This window comes from Gymnogyps californianus, chromosome 2, assembly GCF_018139145.2.
Source record: "Gymnogyps californianus isolate 813 chromosome 2, ASM1813914v2, whole genome shotgun sequence".
In the NCBI taxonomy this organism is placed as follows: domain Eukaryota; kingdom Metazoa; phylum Chordata; class Aves; order Accipitriformes; family Cathartidae; genus Gymnogyps; species Gymnogyps californianus.
Window position 1 is genome coordinate 146,551,961 of NC_059472.1, and position 20,163 is coordinate 146,572,123.

Sequence of the window (20,163 nt, forward strand, 5' to 3'; positions counted from 1 at the left end):
CAGTAAAGGCCAAAAGCTCCATAGCCCTCTCAGCAACTCCAGCAAAACTTGGGGAAAATTGGGCAATCCGACCAGGTGTCAAAGAAAAAAACTGGTATTCAGACAGCACAAAGAAACCTCCCTCTCCCATTTTGTTTAAGAAACAGCAATAGCTTTAACAATAACTTGAACAAATCTGCACAAAAGTCTGTGGTATAGTCCAGATCACCTGATATGCAGGGTGATAACACTCCCCAAATTCCCACAGATTTCAGTGAGGCCAGGATTTCATTTCTGCTGTTACTTAGCATAAGATCTTCAGTATCATCTTCTCTTAGAAAAGAGTTTCTGCAGTTTTTTTTTAGCAATACTTGGACTGCTTTTTTTTTTTTTCATTTCAGGGGATGTGCAAAAAGGTTGGACTAGAAGGGCGCACTATAAACTCAACTGTATAAACCTTACTGGTATTATCCTCCAGTATCCTATTTGAATGTATGTTGAAACGATTTTGCAAATTTCTGCTTATACTTCAAATATACTTCTTAAAACCAGAGGTGTTCTGCTTTGATTTACACATGAGCACATCAAAGATTAAAGAGCAAGACAATTACAATGGAGCTGATGAATTCTTAATCTCAGAAACAGTGGTAAATTAAGGGAAAACACAGTCTTGTTACTGGTTGTTCTTTTGTGATTAAGTATTAGTTATCTGCTATGTTTGACATTCTGTAGATCTATTTATTTGATTAATTTAATTGTCGTCCTAATTAATTTAATTATTTTGTAGCAAGGGTTGAAAGGCTGGTGCATTCATGGTTCTCTACATGGAGCTCAACTGATTACCAGCACCACAGTTTGCTGAACTGGTAAAAAGCCGCCGCCCGGTCCCCGGTGCCCCTTTCGCTTGCCTGGGCTTGACTGATGTGCCCTCTGCTCGCTTCTGTCTCCGCGCCGTTGTTCACAGATTAATGTAGGGGATGGGATTATTCACGGTGCGTTTAATTAAGCATGTAGATAATTTTTTGCAGGAGAGAGCCCCCAATCCTTGCACTTTTGAAGTGATGAGTGTACATAAACAACTCTTCGATTTGCGAAGAGATAAATAAAAGGGGGGAGGGGGAAGTGTGAAGGGAGGCTGGTTTCCCCGGCAGCACAGGGAAAATTGGGGGGCAGGGAAGGGGGATTTGGGGGTTGCTTTAGCTTGTCACTCCGCGAAACGGACGCATTTTTACAAAGCAACTTTTGAATAACCAGGCGACGGCGGGCTGGGACCTCTCCGTCCCGCGGAGCGGCGGGGCTCCGGCCGGGCCCACGGGGCTATCCGTGCCGCCCGCCATCCTCTCCCCACGCACACAGCGTGCCGCTCCGCGGCCGCGCAGCTGGACGAGCATCGGCCCCAGCCTCCCGCCGTGCACGGTGGGTGCCCGGCGCCCCGCGGCAGCGAGCCGCTCCGCGCGGGGAGCCGCGCTGCAGCCGGGTGCCCGGGGAGGCAGCGCCTCCCGGGACCTCCGTGCGGCTCGCTGCCGTGGCCGAGCGGCAGCCCGCGGAGCGCAGCGCAGCTGCGGGAGCGCTCCACCGCGCTCCGTGGCGGGAGAGACAGCGGAGCCCCGGCGCCTGCGCCCCACCGCGCTCCTGCGGAGGGGGGCGGGGGGCAGAGCGAGAGCGGCGGCCGGGACCCGGCCCAGGCGAGCCCCCCGCCCGCCCTTGCGCAGCGGGCGGCGGCGACAGCGCGGGCGCGCACGGTGGCGGGGGGCGCGCTGTGGGCCGGGGGAGCGCCCGCCTCCCGCGGCTGCCCTCGGCCCCGCACTAGCACCGCCGGCCGCGGAAACCGCCCCGAAAGAGAAGGAGAACTTGTTCGTCTCCGCCTGCCTCCGCGCCGCCCGCACATCCTCTCCCGCGGCGCATCCGCCCGCCCTCCGGGTCCTGCTGCCCCCGGGGCTCGGGGCCGACCCGCCGGCTCCGGCTGGAAGATTTCCCCGCTCCTTTCCCTTGGAGGGGTTTTGTCGGTAGCGGTGTATCGAGGGGAGGCTCCGTCCCTAAGGCACCCTGCCTCACCCTGCGGGGGAAGGGAGCTGGGTGGGGGCAAGCCAGGAAGGGAGGATCTCAGCGGCTCTCCTAAAATCTATCAGCAGGCTGCGAGGAGGGAAGAGTTTGGCACTTCGCAGGCGAGGCTGGGCTTGTTTTCCCCAGCGGTGATGCCGCTGGACTGAGAGCGGCGCGGCCGTGCAAGTTGGGGGGACGGAGCCCCCACCCCACCCCTTCACCGCCCCCCAGACCTGTTCCAGCGCCTTCAGCCCCGGTGGCTCGTCCCTGCCGCCCCGGTGTATGAGAGCTGGTCCGAGGACAGGGCGACTCGGCGCCTGCTAGGGCTGCTCTCCGCCGCCCGCCCCGGACTTTCCCACCACCGACGAGGAGCGGCGCGCACTCCGCACCCCGGAGAGTTGTCTCGGCAGGCTCCGTGCTATGGCGAGGCTGCGGAGAAGCAAACTAGCCGCTGGATTTCTATTACTTTTCCAGTGCCTGAGCGAGCGCTGCCAGCTCGCCGGCGGGGAGACGCCGAGGCAGAGCCGCGGTAAGCGAGGCCGGTACCTGCCGGGCGGGGCCGGCCCGGGCAGCGCCGCGGAGCCCGGGGCAGCGCGGCCGGGCCGGGTCGGGGTCGGGTCGGGGTCGGGGGGCCGGGCCGCCTTCCCGCAGCACTACCGCGGTGCGGGGTCCGCCGGCAGCTCCGCGGGCCGCGTACCCGGAGAGGGCAAACGCCGTTTGGGGGTTGGCTCCCCCTGCTCCCGAGGGAGGCCTGGGGTGGCCGCGGTCCCGGCTTCTCACCCTTCCCTCCCCCAGCTTCTCCGGAAATAGCTCTCCATTACTTCATTTTTTTATTTTAATGAGAATTCGGGACTTTCGTCCTTTAATAAACCTGCCCCACGGTCACCGGGAGCCGGTGCTGTTGCCCCCCCAGCCCCTTCGCGGGGTCCCCGGAGCCTCCTTCCCAGCCGCGTACGAGACCTTCCTGAAGGCGAAGGGCTCCACTCAAGCGCTGGGAAGGGAGGGAAGGAGACACCGGCGCTCCCGGGAGCCCAAGGCAGCGGGGAGCGGCGGGCCGAGGGCCCCCCGGCAACCTCCCTCCCTCCGCCCGCCCGCGGCGGGGCCCCGCTGCTCTCCCGGCAGCGAGCCGTGGAAGGGGAGGCAAAGTTTCCCTGCAGATCCTGCCCGGGAGAGCTAGCGGGTGCTCTCCTCCCCCGCGGAATTCAGTAGCTTGCAGCTTTCCCTGGAAACCAGGCGTTGAGAGAAGGAGTAAGAGAATGGAAGAAGCCCCACAGGGCTGTGGGACCTGTTCGTTAGGAGCGAGAGGCTCGCTCTGTTGACTAAGTTTGCTTGTGATAGTATTAGGGTCCTCTTGTCAGTCCTTCTCGGAGACACCTGTTAATGCGTGACACACAGCACCTGTAGTGCTTTCTCTTGGTACACTGTTTCCCACAGCATGGGGTTCCCTTTTGATCACTAAAGCCTTCTATATCCCACATTCCTGTGCTGTGGAGGGGAAAGTTGCTAAAGGAAACCTTGGTGTGTTTGCAGATAGATATTTCAGGAAGAAGTGAGGAAAGTCGTCGGGTTTGTGTGTCAGGGGACCTTGCTGCAGCAGCTTACAGATATTTTCAAAAGCTGTGACTTTATATTCGAAATACCAGCCAGATTATTATCAGATGAAACGTGTCCACTGGTTTCCCTGGTGCAACAGAACTGCCCCTTCTTCCTTTTCTAAAAGGTTTCGTACAAATGTGAAGAGTTTTGTGGTCACAGCGTAACTGACCCCAACAAGAGAGACTGGGGAGTTTTTTGAAGTGTCCGGTGAGATAATGTGCCAGACAGAGCGGGGATTTTCCCAGGCAGGGGCCTACCGCTGAGTTTGGGAATTGCCAAATGACAAGGTAGCTCAGCAGGTTGCTGGGTCTCACATGTCACTTGGGGCCAAAGGGAAAAACTAGGAGGAGACTTTTCATGTACTGCTGCAAAATTCACGTTGCTGCTCTCAGCGCTGTAGGCAACAAATGTTGGTATTTGTTAATGTTAGTTATAAGGAAAAATAAAGTGTGGTGGTGAGATTAGAAAAAGAAAATTACTATGTTGTGTGGCAGTGGACTGAACTCACAAAGTTTATTAATCTTCCAGCCATTGTATCCAGAAAAGAAAATGTTAGTGCTGACTAAATGAAATATAACTTATCAGTGGGCAAATAATCACCCCACATTACTGATTTAGGCTATTAAGTTGTAGTAGTCTTCAATGTCTGCACTAGGAGGTGCTAAATAGGAGATATACTAACAGCTTGCTTGTCCATAATTCATTTATTAATGTCTTATGTCTTCCTGAATGTGATATGAAGTATCAAGGAGTTTATAATAAGGCAAATACTATTTTGATATTTAATACATTCTGAAGAAAATATGCCAAGCAATTGTTTTCTTCAACTAGTAAGATGGACAATCTGATGTCAGTTTTGACAGGTAGATGTTTATAACTTTGGTGTCTTTTCCTTCACTCTTGGTTAAAAAGTCTGTGTTATGACAGCAATAATTAAATGTCATTAACATAATCAGAGTTGTATTTAACATGTTTTCATCATTCCTCTTCTTTTGTTTTTAATACTGCTCTTCTTTGGAAAAAATGCAGTGAGCGACTGTGTCTAATCAGTAAGAAGAGGATAAGTATGTAAAGCCAGGGAAATTCAACTTCAGGTTTTGTGAGTCAAAATAAAAAGTGCTGTTTCAAAGTTTTACTGTATTTAGCATCTACTGTATACCTTTAGATAAGCTCAGATAAAGCCTTTAAAGAATTAAAGTAAAAAATAAATCTTTGAAGTAGCCGTAAATTCTTAAAGGGAGGCTGTTTTGACATATTCTTCCAATACTCAGTAACAAAACACCGTACTGAAACTGAATGAAATAACAGTATCAAGAAGTGGAAACGTTTAGTATGCTCTGGCAGAGCTGAAGCCAAGAGAGGATTTCCGAGGATGCTACCAAAGGGATATGCCATGATTCCAACAGAGACGGAAAAAAATGCACAGGCATTTTTTGCCAGCTCCTCAGAATTACCTTGCTGGGTAAAATCAGGTCGGATCAATTCAAGTCAAATCATTTTCTGGGCATGCTGGAACTTGTCTGGCTGCCTCTGGGTGTTTTTAAAAGCCAGATTTTTGTGACCAAGGTGTGAGGCTGCGCTGGCCGGAGCGGGGCTGTCCCCACTAGAGGGCACAGCGGCAGCCGCGCAGGAGGCGGCTCTTCCCCCGCAGCGCTCCGTCCATCCGCCCCTGCGCCTGGTCAGAGCTTCCTTTTTGCTGACAGAAACGCTATAAATCAAGGATGAAGGCTCTTAAACATAAGGTTTGTGTGCCTGTGTGTTTGACGGTAACCAAACTGAATATGACATGAATTTAGTGAACTGAAGCAAATGGTCTTTTGAAAGCTCGCACAACAAATAAGGCTCCCAGTTGTTTAAGTGAGGGCTCACTGCTTGTTGCAGTGTTGCCACAAGAAGCCTTGAAAATGTTACTTTCTTTTGCAGACGTTATCAGTCAGAATTAGGAGGCTGTTATTGTAATTTTTCTTCTGTCAAAGCATATTCCAGAATCCTGGTACAATTTATATTCATTCATTGGACTGCTGCTGTCTCCAGGCATCAGCATTCAGAGAGGAGTAGAATTATTTTTATGGGATAAACTACTATTAAGGAGTGTTTATCTAGCATTTACCTACTGCTGAAATAGTCACATTTTCCGTATTGCCTGAGCTTTACTCTGTTAAAAAAGAACCCACGCAACCTAAACCAAACTTTTGTCATTACATATTAGGACCTTCAGCTTTTATCTTAAAGTATCAAAAGAAATACAATATTAAACAACATGTATGTCGGGTATTTTTTTCTCTTTGCATTCAAAATTACATTTTTTTTTCTGTACATGATATATAAATGGGGAAAATCAGTTTCGAGAATCCCAGCGACATTTGAGAGTAAATCCCATTTACGTATCATATGTATTTTACTAAGAATTCCCTCTAAAGAAGTCATCTTTTTTTTTAACTTTCATCGTGGTTCTTCCTTTTATTTTTTGTGCTTTTTGTCATTGTTTCCTCTGAAAGGGTGGTTTGAAATATTGCTAGTAAATAATGGGTAAATTAACACTATGATAAGGTTGACTTAGGTATTAAATTCAGTTTCACAGAAACTCATTTCCACAAATTTAGAGTAGGATCAATACTCATAGTTCATTGAAAGTTTAAAAATCCCTTGGGGAAACCAGTGTTTTTGTTTGGCTGTAAATATTCCTCTTCAGAGTTTACATCCTCACTCGGGCACTTAAAACCCAGCAAACACTTGACTCAGATGCTAGGTTTTGTCTGACACTGAACTTGGAGTTGGTGATAAATAACAGGCAAACTAGCTCTCTACACTGTAAACAAATGTAGAAAAAGAGGAAAAGGCCTTTATAGTTTGAAAAGTTCTTTTGTTCTGGGCAACAATTTATTAGCAACACATACAGGCCATTTAGAGCAAAATGCTGGAACAACATCTACTGCCTTGCTGAATACCAGATCCCTCTAAAAAAAAATTGCAGTTCAGGAGGGCTGTTTCCTTTAGGGGAAGAGACTCCTGAGACTGTGAAGGAGGTAGATGAGGAAATTCATAATGTCAGGTGATGAGAGAGACCCACTGAGGAAAATAGTCACAGACCTGTGATGAGTTAGCATTTTCATTAAGGACTTTTTGGCACATTTTTGGTGGAGCAGTGCTGCAGGTCTCTGCACCTGCACAGACCTCAGGAGATGGAGGTTTGGACTTGAAGCTTGTGTTTCATGCAGAACTACTGTGCAGCAATGCCCGGAAAGTTGCTTTGCTTTGAATTATGCTAAAGACAGCTATCACACAAGAAACATGCTCAGTTGAATCCTACTGGTTGTCTCCACAAAGGACATGGATAAAAATTTCTTATTAAAAGAAATAAAAATAAAAGCATCATTTGACTCTGTTTTTTGATAAAAGTCACTGTGGTTTCATGGACTGTCTGAAGTACTGAGCAGTTCTGCTGCTGGTAACCCTGAAAGCACTGGCAAAAAGAAAGCTCTATAGCAGCCCCGGTTTCAAAACTTATTGAGGCCGCAGCCTCTTAGACTGAGAACACAGCTGGGGTACCTGGTGTGAGTGTATTTTGAATTCCCGGTGTGGTTCATGCTTCCTAAGGAAAATGAATACCAAAGCAATTTAAGAAGGCAGTAGTTAAGGTAAGTGTGTGCTGGGGACTCTCTACAGAGCGAACAAAAAGTAATTTGACGGGAGCATTTCTCATCCAGTACAAGGAAATGTTGCAAGCTTGCCAGCAGTGTGAAATTATATCCAACTATTAGGTTTGATGAGGGCTGAGCTGGGAGTGTTAATGCGGTGCAATTGGCAGATGTCATATTTACTAAACTGGAGGGTTGCATAATCACAGCAGGAACTGGAAGAACCCAGGAGATTACTTTCCATAGAGAAGTATGCAGAGAAGCCATGTTAAGTGCACGTGGGTTTTGTTTTTGTTTGTGGCTTCTGACAAATGAGCATAAAACGTTGCCCTGAGGTAATGTTTGTGAGTGCTGGGGTGCTGTGTCTCATCATGGAACACTTCCTCTGCTTCCTCTGTTCTTTTTCCTCATCCAACTAATAAACATAGCTTCAATTAGTACTCCTTGCTGTCAACATTGAGCAATCCGTTGTGCTAAGTGTCCTTGTAAATTCTGGGTTTGAAAGAGCTTGTGTAACATTTTCTTCTCCCTCGACCAAAAGGCAGCGCGTAGGAGTGTGTTTTCAAGTTGGATTTGGCCCAACCTTTTTCTCTTCTGAAACGGGCAAATGGAGCAGGTTCTCGGGCTAGATCCAGGGTCAGACTTAACACTTGAGTTGAACACACAGTTTCAAAAGTAGCAAACATCTTGAGGGGATGATACATCAAGAGAAATGTAAGGATTAATATGAAGATAGATACAAGACAAGACATTACAAGAGTGATGCCTCTGCTCTACTCGACAATGGTAAGATCCTAACAGGAATATTCCCTTCAGTTTCAAGCACTGCACTTTAAGAAATATGTGGACTAATTGAGGAGTGTCACATGAAGAAAAAAAGGAAAGAATACTGCTAGAGAGAATAAAACTAAGAGATGACTTGCCAACAATCTTTAAGTGTGTAGAAGGCTTCCACAGAGAAGAAGGGAATAACTTGTCCTCAACAACAAGTAATGACTTAAATTGCAGCAAGGCAGACTTCTAAATGTTAAGGCTAGGGAAGTAGATTATCTCTGAGTAGTCTTCATCACTGAAACAGGTTAGATAAACATATGTCCGAAATGTCATTCTGTCCAGAAAGGCAGCTGTCCCTGCCTTGGAGCAAATGGCTAGACAATGTGACCTTTCAAGGTCTCACCCAGCTATCTTGAATCATTCTGTGTGGGTAGCTTTAAGTATGCAAGGGTTCACCTTGAACTCTGCAGCTAGATAAAATACAAACATGAATTCAAGTGCTCTCTTAGCTCGAGGCCTCTGTCTTTCATTTGTCAATGATATATGTGGCTTTAATGTGATTTTAACATACACTTTCTGTGGCTGCAGACAAGGTAAAGACATTTAAAATGCTGCTTTAGTTAGCGTTCTTATGTCATGAAATAAGGCTTTTAAAATCCGATTTTGTTCTTACTTGGTCTAGAACTTTTGTCTTTCAATATGAGCACTACCTAGGTTCCATTATAAGCAGATATTTTTTTTTTTCTTTTAAGATATTCTCGTAGTGACTTTTTTGGACTTTAGGCAGACATCACTTATGCCATGTCATTTTATTGAGTGAAAAAACCTCGACTTGAATAAGGAGAGTTCTACAAATGGAATACATAAACCTTTCTATTTAACCTATCTCTGGTAATGTTTCAAGTATATGTTGTTTCACAGTTGATGCTAGGAGCTCTGGTCCTTTTCTTTATAGATGTAATTGAACTGTGTCAAAGGGCTGCATATGTCACAGGGATGCAATGCCATCTATAGTTTTTACTGCAGCTTTCCTTAACTGCTGTAGTTAGTAGGGCAGATTCTATTGGAAATTTCATCTGTATTTAGTAACAGAATAGGATCCAGTGGTTATCCAGTAATAAGCACTTTGAGTCGTATTTAATTTTTTCTTCTATTCAAGCATTACCTTTTTTTTCCCCCCCCTTTGGTCATAATGTGAATCCTGCAAATATTAAATGGGCAATACTGCATCTGGGCTGAATAATTACAGCTTTTCTCTTCACAAGAGTTGTTGCTAGGCTGATTGTAAAAGGTAAGTATCATCCATTGCAACTTCAGTGTTTTCTGAAGGGTGAAGTGTTAAAGAGAGGGAAGTTCATCACTATGCAGGTTCTTCTTTTGATTAGTTAGCAGTTGAACTAAAAATCCATTGGAAAATGCTATCTTGGCCTCCATAGAGAACTGGGAGCCAGCATGAGTCTTTATTACTATAGTTGCTCCATGATATTCTCCAGCTGCATGTTTCTGCTTTCCTGTGTGGGTGTATGTGACTCTCCTTTTGAATTTGCAAGCCAGACAGTATGTATTCTCAATTCAACCTCAGTCACCCTGGGATACAAACCCAAGGCCCTCTGTTAGGAATCCTTTCGTGGCAGGACGGGTTTCAGAGTTCCTAGGCTCTTCTCTCCCATCCTTCATCTCCTCATCGCCCTTCCTGCCTGCTTTGGAGGTTGCCTCCTCCTCATTTGCACTGTTTCAGCAGTTCATGTGGCCATGCTCTAGGCCAGATGGATCAGACCTGCTCTCATTAGTCAAGTAAGATTTCAAAAAAGGAAGAGAGACAGAAAAGACTACATTTTGGAAGAGGTAGGGGAGGTGAAAATAAAATTATGAGGAGAATGAATGTAATATTTGTAAACCTCTGAACATTATAAACCCTCTTAGAATGACATAAATAACTCTGGAAAAGTAGAATACCTGACCTCTGTTTAATACTACCAGGTATTATATAGGCTTAGTCAAAAAATGTTCAAAGAAACAACTAGTTGAAATTGGAAATTTATGTCAAGGTTGACATGCTCTTGTCAAATATTTCAACTGGGAAGTGTCAAAACAAGTAATTTTGAGTTTCATATTTTGATGATAAAATGTCTCATTTCAAATTTTTCGTTTTGACTTTTACATTAAAATTATTGTATTAGGATGTATAAGCATAATTGAAAAGCACCTTGTTTTGGAGTTTGTGTGTGTATATATACATATTTTTCATTTCATATCCTACAGCAAACATTGACTATTTACTTTTAATCAGAACAAGATCAAAATTTTGACTTAGGGTGGGAAATTAACTTTCTACTCGTCTCTAATTGCGATTTACCATTGTTGAGAATTTGGCTGCGTACTGTAAGCCTTATAAGAACAGACCATTTTATCTTGTAGAAACCTTACTTTTATTTGATGACAGAAAAGGGGGGAATGGCTGAAAAAAACAGTCATCTTGATCATCCAGTTAGGTTTTTTTACTTTATAGCATATTTCTTATTCAGGTTGCTTCTTGGTTAATACGATATTCATGAGGCAACTAAATTAAAAGAGAGCACATTTTCCAGATTGCAGCTGCTGTAAAGATAATAGATTTATGGTTTATTTGCAGTGAAGGCATTTATGGACTAGAAGCTTAGCATTTGGTGGATTGCAGAAACCTGACCTCAATATCAACACAATTTATTACTGGTTCCTATTTAAACATATATATACTGATCTAAGTTGTAGTCTCAAAACAAAGAAAACAGATAGGATGAATCGCCATTATAGATTATCATCAGTTCCGGTTTCCATTTACTTTTTATTACATCTGTTATTTATTTTCTTTAAAAACAGTTTTTATGAATAAAGTATATGCAATGCTTTTTAGTTTATTATGCACATTATGCAAGACTTAATAATTGAAATATATAGTTGTACACTGTGGAAGTACACAGCTTTTCATGTTTGCATTCAACCACAGAAAACTGAAGGACTCTTTCCCCTATTAAACATCAAGCTAAGCAAAAGCATAATTGCCTCCAGTTTTGCTAATGTTAATGTATTTACCCTTTCCAGACCTTCTCATTTCACTTCTAATACTGCAAGCTGTTGGATACATTTCCATCTTTCCAATGCACAAATAAAATAATAATAATAGTAGTAAGTTGTCCTAAAGTTCTTTCCTAGGACCACATAGCTAGAAGGGACTACCTAGGTCATCAAGTCTTTCCCCAGGATGAGAAGCAGTTGTGTCGTGGATGTCTGTTCCACATGCCCCCATGCACCGCAGGCCATCAGTAATGCTCTTCCCCATAACACTCTTCAGGCACATGGTAAAATAGCAGCGGCCTTAAGTATAATGTGCCACAGAAGATAACAAGGGCAATCACAACAGTTTAAGTTTCTACCATAGCAAAGAATTTTTAATTTTAGTATGCTTTGTGCACAATTATGTGGACATTTATTGCAGAGTTGGTAATACTGGTTTTGTTTCAATTCAGAGCCATTTTCTAGAATAGCATAAATGACCTGCAAAATGGCTCTTCCTATGGTAAACTTGTCAGTTTGAATGGAGAAAAGGAACCACCATTATCTTTTGTCAGCCTCTTGAGCTAGCCATGTATACATCTTGAAAAGCGGTCTACTGTTAAAGAGGAGGCAGGTTTATACTCTGCCTCAGTTGGGATGCCCGAGGATTGGCAGTTCTGCCAAACCAGGGTCAAACTTCGTACTTACTTGTGATTTTGGGTTGGTTTTTGTTTCTTTTTTTTTTTCCTGGATATGAATTTGTGTTATTTCAGCTCCTTGGACTAATTTTAATCCTTTAACATTGTGGTGTACTGCAAGCTTGAATCCAGCTTGTTTTCCTGACTTTGTTTGGGTACTCTCTGACGTTCAACCCCAGACTTTTGATTCCCATCACTCGCCAGCAGGCAATTTGTATGCTCTACTTCTCCATTGCTGTTTGCAGGCCATGCTTGTCTTACAGCTTTCTCAATTATTCCCATAATCATCATAGCTATGCGCTTTATATTCATTAGTATTCTTATTCTTGGAAGACCTTGTAGAAGTAAGGTAATACCCTAATTTTCCAAATAGGAAGGTGGTTTTGAAAAAGTGACTACCTTGCCAAAGTTAAAAACGCGTCATTCCTGTCTCAGAGTGTATGAGTTGCTTTTTTCTGCATTAGCCCAGTTATCTTTCAAGTTTCCCCTTGCTTCACCAAATTCAGGGCTCTAATTGCTCTCTTCATCCTCATCCTTTGATTCCCTAATCTAAGCTTTTAAATCCCAGTCAGACCTCTGATCAAATAACCTGTGTCTGTCTGGAAAAAAATCCAGATTAGAGTTGACTAAGGGCTCTGATTAGTGCAGAGACAACAAGGCTTAGTATGGGACTGCTGTAGATTTTGCCATTTCTGATGTTCCTCTCCTCGCTCAGGCTTGCAACAGGAGAGGGATGTGTCTCTCAGCTGTTTATAGAGCAGAACCCAAACTACCACATTTTATAGTCTAATGTAATAAGTTTCTTTCCTAAACACAAGTGTGTCTGAAGGATAGACAAATACCGGGTCAGATTTCTGCTGGTTGGCACTTTGACAATTGGGAAGGCTTACGTCCAAATCTTTTTGGTTTTGCCATTGAGTTCTTGGAGAGAAGAGAACAATGGTTCTTCACAAACTGTAAAATTATTTTTCCTGTAATTAAACTTTGAGAATAACAATCCAGATTCAGTACTTACTAGTCAGAAGAAAGATTTCCAAAGCAATTAGTTTGCAGCACTGCTGACCTGAATTCTTTGACTGTTTAAAAAGTTTATCCTCAGAAAACGGACATTGCAAGATATAGAATATTATTATTTTACTGCACGAATATGATAGCAGCCTTTACTGGGAGTGTATCTTCATGAACTTTTAAGCAGAAAGATTATTGACAAATGCTGTATAACTCATGTATTTATACAGAGTCCACTTACAATGCTGTGCCTCTGATGCTATAAATCATGCTGAAGTTTCCTGTAGAGTAAGTATCTGGCTGAAAACAGAACTGATAGATCTTCTAATACAATCAGTGCTTTTCAGTGTCTGCTGTTTTTTCACCGATGGTGTTTTTTTGTTTGTTCTGCAGAAATAGTGATAAGTTTAAAAAGCTGGATTTTAAAAAGCTGTTATTCTTAGCTTGCAAAGTATATGAGTTTCTGTCCCCCCACCTAATTTGAAAAGAAATTTAAATTATCTTTTCCAGACTAATAAAGCCATCGGGGGGGGGGGGGGGGGGGGGACGGGACCCAAGCAAAACAATACAAGAAAACAACAACAACAACAAAACCAATAAAAAAACCAAAACCAGACTTTATGCTTTGGAATTTTTGGAGTTGCATCGCTATGTTCCAGTTATGGAAAAATTCCCTTATTTAGAACTGTGCTTAAATGTTTGCTTAACAGTAGCAATGTATACAGGTGGTGTCCTACAGATGGGTGGACTGAAAAAGATGTAGATGTTTAAGATTTTTCCCTGATCTTAGACCTTGGAATTTAGTTGGCCCAAAAGTCCCAGGCCATTTGCAACAGTGGCAATAAGTTTTGCAGCATTGTTGCAGATCCTGAAGAAGTTTCTGGAGAGAAGGGTCTTCCAGCCTGCAGAAAAGACTGACCGCTACCTCCCCGTATTGTTGTAGTGGCTAACAGCAGAGGACTACAGAGAGTAACCTGTCCTCTGAGGTATGCATGTTGCATTCCCCTTTAAGAGCTGGGCGTTGGGATTTTTTTTTTTTTAATGATGTGCAAGACACGTTTGGGAGATGGGCGAACTAAATATTCGCTTAGATTTTACGATCTGTCTCCAAGGGACTGAAATGTGGCCTGAGCTTGAGAAGAAATAAGCACACACAGCTCACATCAAATTTAAGTGTAAACACTTATTACATGCTGCTTCTTGAATGCCAATTTATGGTTTATTGTTCGCCTCTTTATATGAACAAAATTGCTGTTAGCTTCAAGGGATGACCCAGAGATGTTAATGAATCACATTTTTTTCCCCAGGCAGGCATAGATAATAATCTGAAGGTGAGGTCTTCAGGATAGGAAGTTATGTCTAGCTTTATATGCAGAAGTTTACTGTAGTTAGTGTAGGCTGTAAAATAAAAACAATTCTTTTAGCTTTAGCCTTGACCCTCCCATGTCTATATTTAAATTTCAATATTTTATCCCTATTCTGCTGTTTTATGGCACAGCTTAGTGGGGGTGCATACCAAGCCAGCATTCCTACTGAAATTTAAAAACTCTGTGGCCAGGGAGATTGTCCAGTGTTTGGTTATGTCTTGCACTGACGCAATCATGTTTTATTGATCATCCTAAATCCACTGCAGTTTTAACTTCATCTCTAATTCTCTGAGAGCCTTTGAGACTGATGCTGGTGCAGTTGTAGAGCCAGCCATTTGGCCCTCTTTTTCCAATAATGTATTGTTTGGAGAGCTAGGGAAAGTTTTTTCAACTTTTAAGTGGAATTCAAATCCATTTTGAGGTTTTCCATAAAGTAGGAGAAGGCAAAGAAAGGAAAGATGTAAATTCATTATGAAAAGAAAAATAGTTGCTACCCTTGCAAGTCTCAATTTGGCACAGCACTTAAAAATGTGACTGAAGTCTGTGCTTGAAGAGAAGTGCATATGTAAAGTCTTCACTGAACTGACTTGTGCTAGAACACGCTGGTAGGTGTTGCTAAAATGTTTATACAGCCTTTTATGTCTAGAATTTAATTTAGGAAAAAAGAGGTTAAATTCTGCCCTCACATACTTCAACACAGCCACAGTTTACTCCTATAAGAGCAGTTTGGGCCAGTTTGAAAAGAGTTTTTAGCCCACAAAGCCTTCCCTCTAATTCTGTACTGCGCTCAACAACCCTTAGTGTACGTGAAATACTGCAGTGTGGGATCTTTGGTCACAGTGCAGCTAGATACCACTTTCCCATGGGCAGTAAGCATGGCTTGTACACTCCTAGGAAGAGAATGAGTGGGAGTGATTTTTACCTTGGTACTGAAAACATACTGCATTTCCCAAAGTTGTTCATTATACTCTTTGAAGGTATTTGGGATTTGGAGGCTGGAAGGTTGCCTGTTTCATTGATGATCTTTATATTTGTATTATCTACTTATAATTTATGATAATGTAATTTGCTTAATTGTAAGGGTAAAGGAAATGCATTGACTTTCAGAGTGCTTGAGGCTCTTGAAATGGGAAAAAGAGGAGCAAGCAGAGCAGAGTCCATGCGTTGACTGTGAGAGCTATCAGAGCATTTGCTGGGCAGGAATGAAAGGCCTGATTCAGTTCACTCTATACATTTCAGCAGCCGTATTAATTCTGTGGGGCTATTCAGCCTGGAAGTCTAGAGGAAAGAGATCAAAACATCCATGTGGATTAAAAAAAATAGGTTACTTTGAGGACAAATATCCTGCTCCTTTAATTTAAATCTGTAGGGAGCCAGAGAGTGGAGATAGGAAAGGATATATTCAGAAGCTCTGTAGGGAAGCAGTGTCCTTTTAGGGGAAAATACTGCATTTTCTATCCTAATTCAGTTTGTTTTTCAGTCTTTGAAAATAATTTAAAAAGAAAAAAAAAAGAAGATACTTTCTCTGATTCTGTACTCCTGAAAATCACAGAAAGGAGGAACTGTCTGTTGCACAGTTTAAGGAATGTCAGAAACTTCTTAATTATATAGGACAGGTAAACTGGAAAAGAAAGGTTCCCAACCTGTGTCTCCCTGCCAGGTGACTGTTCTTATCAATGGCTGCCTTGTAAAAAATATCTGAGGAATGAAAAGACTTTTTGTCTGGGTCTTTGCTGGGCTATGCTTCTAGGCGTTCAGGAGCAATGCTTCCTTTTTCATTCCCGAACACCTGTTTCAGCAAGGCGTCGCAGGATGGGGGGAGGATAGGCCAGGAAGGCAGAGTGGGACCCTTCTGGTCTGTAGCACTTCTTTGAAGATCCAGTTGTTTATACACTCCTATAAACATGCTTTTCTGAGGGGAAAAGAGGAAAAAAATGAATAATGATGATAAAGATAAGTACAGGCTGAGTTCGTTCGGCCCTATGGTAATTTTCTGTATATTTACAGCTGTACTGTGGCAATAGTGGTTTAACTTGTAGCTTGACAGAGTATCCTCTGACCATCATTGTGGCACTGCAAATCACAGCAGAAAGCACTAAGATATAACCCAAAATAATGGCTTCATTATAAATGGGATGCTGAACGTAAAAGTGTTCTGCTCTCACTGCGCGTCCCTCAGCAATTGTGGGCTATATTTCCTTAACCTGTTAACTGACATGGTAGATCATTTATCTTTGTTTGCCAAGGCAAATTACTCCAGTCTTCATCTTTCCCAGGAATCCTAAAACATGTTTCTGGTTCAGAGATGCCCATCCCCCTCAACTTGCTCTTTTTATCAGTAACAAGGCATCTCTGCTCTTACTCACTTAGGGATTTTGATACCCACCTACCAAGGTATTAGTAGGAAGTTCATTGAGCTATAGCTATTCCTGCTGTTCATATTTATCCAGCCAAATGGCATTTGAAGAATAATAGCCATCATTCTACAAACTCGCCGAGAAATCCCATGTGCATTTCATGATTTAAAGTCATGTCATGTGCTTTTTTTCCCTCCCATCCCTCTTGACATTTATGCTGTAATATATTTTACTTAGCATTTGTGGATTTAGAATGGATGGCTTTGAATTTTGAAATAACTGTTTATAAGCTTTTCTATAGGTTTCGTCATCACCATATATTAAAGTACTTTGTAAAGACTGATGGATTTAGCCACAAAACTGCCATGCCTAATAACTGCTATTATTTATTTTCATTTTACCAATAGAACACTGGAGTACTGAATGACTTGCCAAGATCACACACAGCAAATTTGGTGTAGGCACAAGAAAAAAATCTCACAGTTCTAATTTGTGTTTTCATGTTTAACCTTCAGAGCAGACACTGTATACTTCATAGTGATGGAACTATAGAATTAAAATTGAATATACAAGAACTACTCACTAAAACACAAGCTGATAGCCTCTTTACAATTTCTGTCAGAACTCCACCATCCTGCCAACAGCTCTTTAACTTCCATTTAAATATTTGGCAATCCAAGACTGGGTTTTTCCTCTCTCTGTTGCTGCAAGATGCCATTCAACCTTACTGCTGAGTAAAGCTGCAGTCTCTTAGAGTAATTTGGGAATCTGTTTTGCTTCCACAGGAATACTGATACACACTTTACAAAAAAAACCCAAAACCAACAACAACAACAACAACAAAACACCTCAAAAAAATCCACCAAAAAACCAAATCCCCCCTAAAAACAAATTAAAAACCCCACCTCTGTGTGAAGTTATTAGTTTAGTTAAGGTTTGTATTTATTTCTCATTTTAGATTTTTGAAAACCTTCCTGCAATTCTGTTCTTCTCATTCTCTACTTATACTTTTTCCTTCAACGCTATGAGCAAGAAGTAGAAGTGGAAGTTATGTGAGGCCAAAGGAACAGGCAGAGATTCGCGCTGTTCTGGAGCAAAGGCTTGTCAGAGAAGTGGAGGGCTGAAGAGCCTAGGCTTACATTCAGCATCTCTTGCATCTATGTGAAGGAGATAATGAAGGTCCTAGAAATCTCCTTAGAAGAGGACAAATCTGGAGAAATGCCATAGCCATAGGATCTAAGACATTTCTCCAAATGCTCCCTTCAGATGCATTTCACTAAGAACATGAGTTCCTCTGCCTCTGTGTGCAAGGACAAAAGAAAAAGTATGTGACTCCCTAACATTTCTTCTGGCCTGCACATAAAATATACCTGGTCTTTCACTAAATTACACTACATATTCACAGGTAGCAAAAACCTGACTTGATATTGTGACTGAGCTTGGCTTTGGGACCTACCAGCAGCAGAGGTACTCCAAAATTTAAGCTCTGGTGAAAAGAGCTAGAAAAACCCCATATTCTTTGGAATGTGGAGCCCAGCACAACAACTTTTTGGATTCTTTCCTTTATCTGAAGATTATATAGTGTGTAGCCTAGAAAAAAATATATAAATCGTTCATTATCTCAGTTTACCTTGAAAAAGATATGCCAAGTTGCTGAAGAGTTGTTCCCAAAGAAATGATGACCAAGAAAAGGCAGCCAAATGTGAACTGTTAATTTTCTTGTGCAATATATGCAACTGAGCATTTAATCTAATTTATAGGCCTTTTGCAATACAAAATTAATGACCTGTACGATTTATTTTAAGGTCTGCTATAAATTAAATGCATCAGCTGGATGTTTTTCTTTTCTCTAAAGAACAATTATCTGGTTTGGAAATTTAATCAAGTCATCAAGTAAAATTATTGTCTCAGTTCTGAAAGACATACAATTGTCTGAATATTTAGAGCAGATTTATATGAAAAAGTATATTAAAAGTTTTCTAATCCTTTGCTTAATAACTTCCATGAAACACATGCTCCATCTAGCTTGGAATGTCTGGCTTTATAATGACCACAATACATTTGGAACCCTCTCAGCAAAACTGAAAATATGAGAATTTAGTTAATAAGATGAAATTAACTTACAGTTATACCGTGCAGTTCTGTGACTGTTACTGTACAGTTCCCTAAGTGCTTCATCTTGGGCATTTAGCACTGATGTCAGTGGGAGCTAAATGCCCAAAATGTCCTTAAGCACTTCTGGATGTGCAGTATACAAGGTTATATTTTGCATTTAGTTTGGGCGAGTTTATTTTCTGTTCACTTTTAATAATACCAGGTAATGTGGAGGTTTTGCAGCTTAGTAAGCCTTTCACTTGGGAGCAAATTGAATTCCAGCCATTTAGTCCTCGAAATCAAAATAGATAGAAAAGATAATAGTCAGTCTTGGGACACGATGACTTCTGATCAGTAGTCCCATGTACTCACAGGGCATTTGAATATGTGTTTCTTGAAGAACGTTTGCCATTGATTCCTGAAGAGCTCAGCTCTGCGGCTCTCACTGGTCTGGGGGAATCTGCTGGTCTGGGAAGCACTGAGCTGTATGTACAAGGGGCTGCCGGGTCTTATGATCCTGGTTGTCTTTGTTTCCTGCTGCTAAATATTATTTAATGAAATGTAAAATGTCACATCTGTGTCAGAAGGATGCAAAATAAATTAGAAATATTTCGAAGGAGCTGTGGGACATCATGGATTTATATGTTGATAATATTGATGAACCCATTTTGACTGGTGCCCAATTGCAAGTCATTTTGTCATCAGTATGTAACCTCTTATATAAATGTACAGATAGAAGGGGGGTGTGTAGGTACACGTATGTATGTTTGTGTGTATATATAGACATATTTAAAGACAAGGCCCCATGTTGGTTATACAGTAAATTTTCTTTGTCTTCATTCTTTATTTGCCTGTTTATACATTGGTTTTCACGGTCTCTATAATAAGGATGTTATTTTGAACACTTGGTGTATTTACTTCCCAGACGTACCATTCCTTTTACTGTTCTAAGAGTGTATTCCACTTCAAGTTTTGCTTTAGTTTATTGATACAATGTGGTGTATTCAGGAAAGCACAATGCTGTTTATCCTAGCTTAATTACTGTTTTCAGTATTTTGTCATCTTTTTTATACTCAGTACAAATCAAAGCGATAAATCAATAGAAGACTGCAAAGACCATCTAGTAATTATCTTTTCTTGAAGTTTACTTTTACTTTTCAACTTTTCACTTCTATTAGTACCTCATACTGTTTCTAATAGTACCTCATACTGCATTCAAATAAAGTGACTACATGAGGATATCAGGGTTCTTCGGATCACTTTTTTTTTTGCTATTCCTTATACAAGCAACTTCGCATGTTGATGATCATTGCGCACTGCTATACTTACAGATGTTAGTCTAAATTCGCTTTCCTTACTCTGGCAAAAATCCCAGTGGCTCCAGTAACAATTTACCTGTTAAGGTTTATAGCTGTCCCTGAGGGAGCAGCCTGGGTCCAGCTGCTCACAGTGGCTGTCTGGAGCCCAAGAGGAAGAAGGCGCCTGAGGCTCACGGAGCTCTCCAGCCCAGGAGGAAGAAGGTTCCACAGCACGGTCCGGTCAACTGTCGTGTGACACAGCTCTTGGGAGGCGGCTG

General features: G+C 42.3%; 1 protein-coding gene across 2 annotated transcripts in view; it reads left to right on the top strand.

The window, feature by feature from the left end:
- The first annotated feature begins 2,179 nt into the window (after window positions 1-2,179).
- The window catches only part of PLXDC2 (plexin domain containing 2), a 285,028-nt gene continuing 267,044 nt past the window's right edge, over window positions 2,180-20,163 (top strand). For both annotated transcript variants that reach the window (XM_050892239.1, XM_050892240.1), the window contains exon 1: window positions 2,180-2,551. In XM_050892239.1, the coding sequence (XP_050748196.1) occupies window positions 2,443-2,551 (109 nt within the window). In that variant the 5' untranslated portion in view covers window positions 2,180-2,442. The remainder of the gene's footprint in view (window positions 2,552-20,163) is intronic.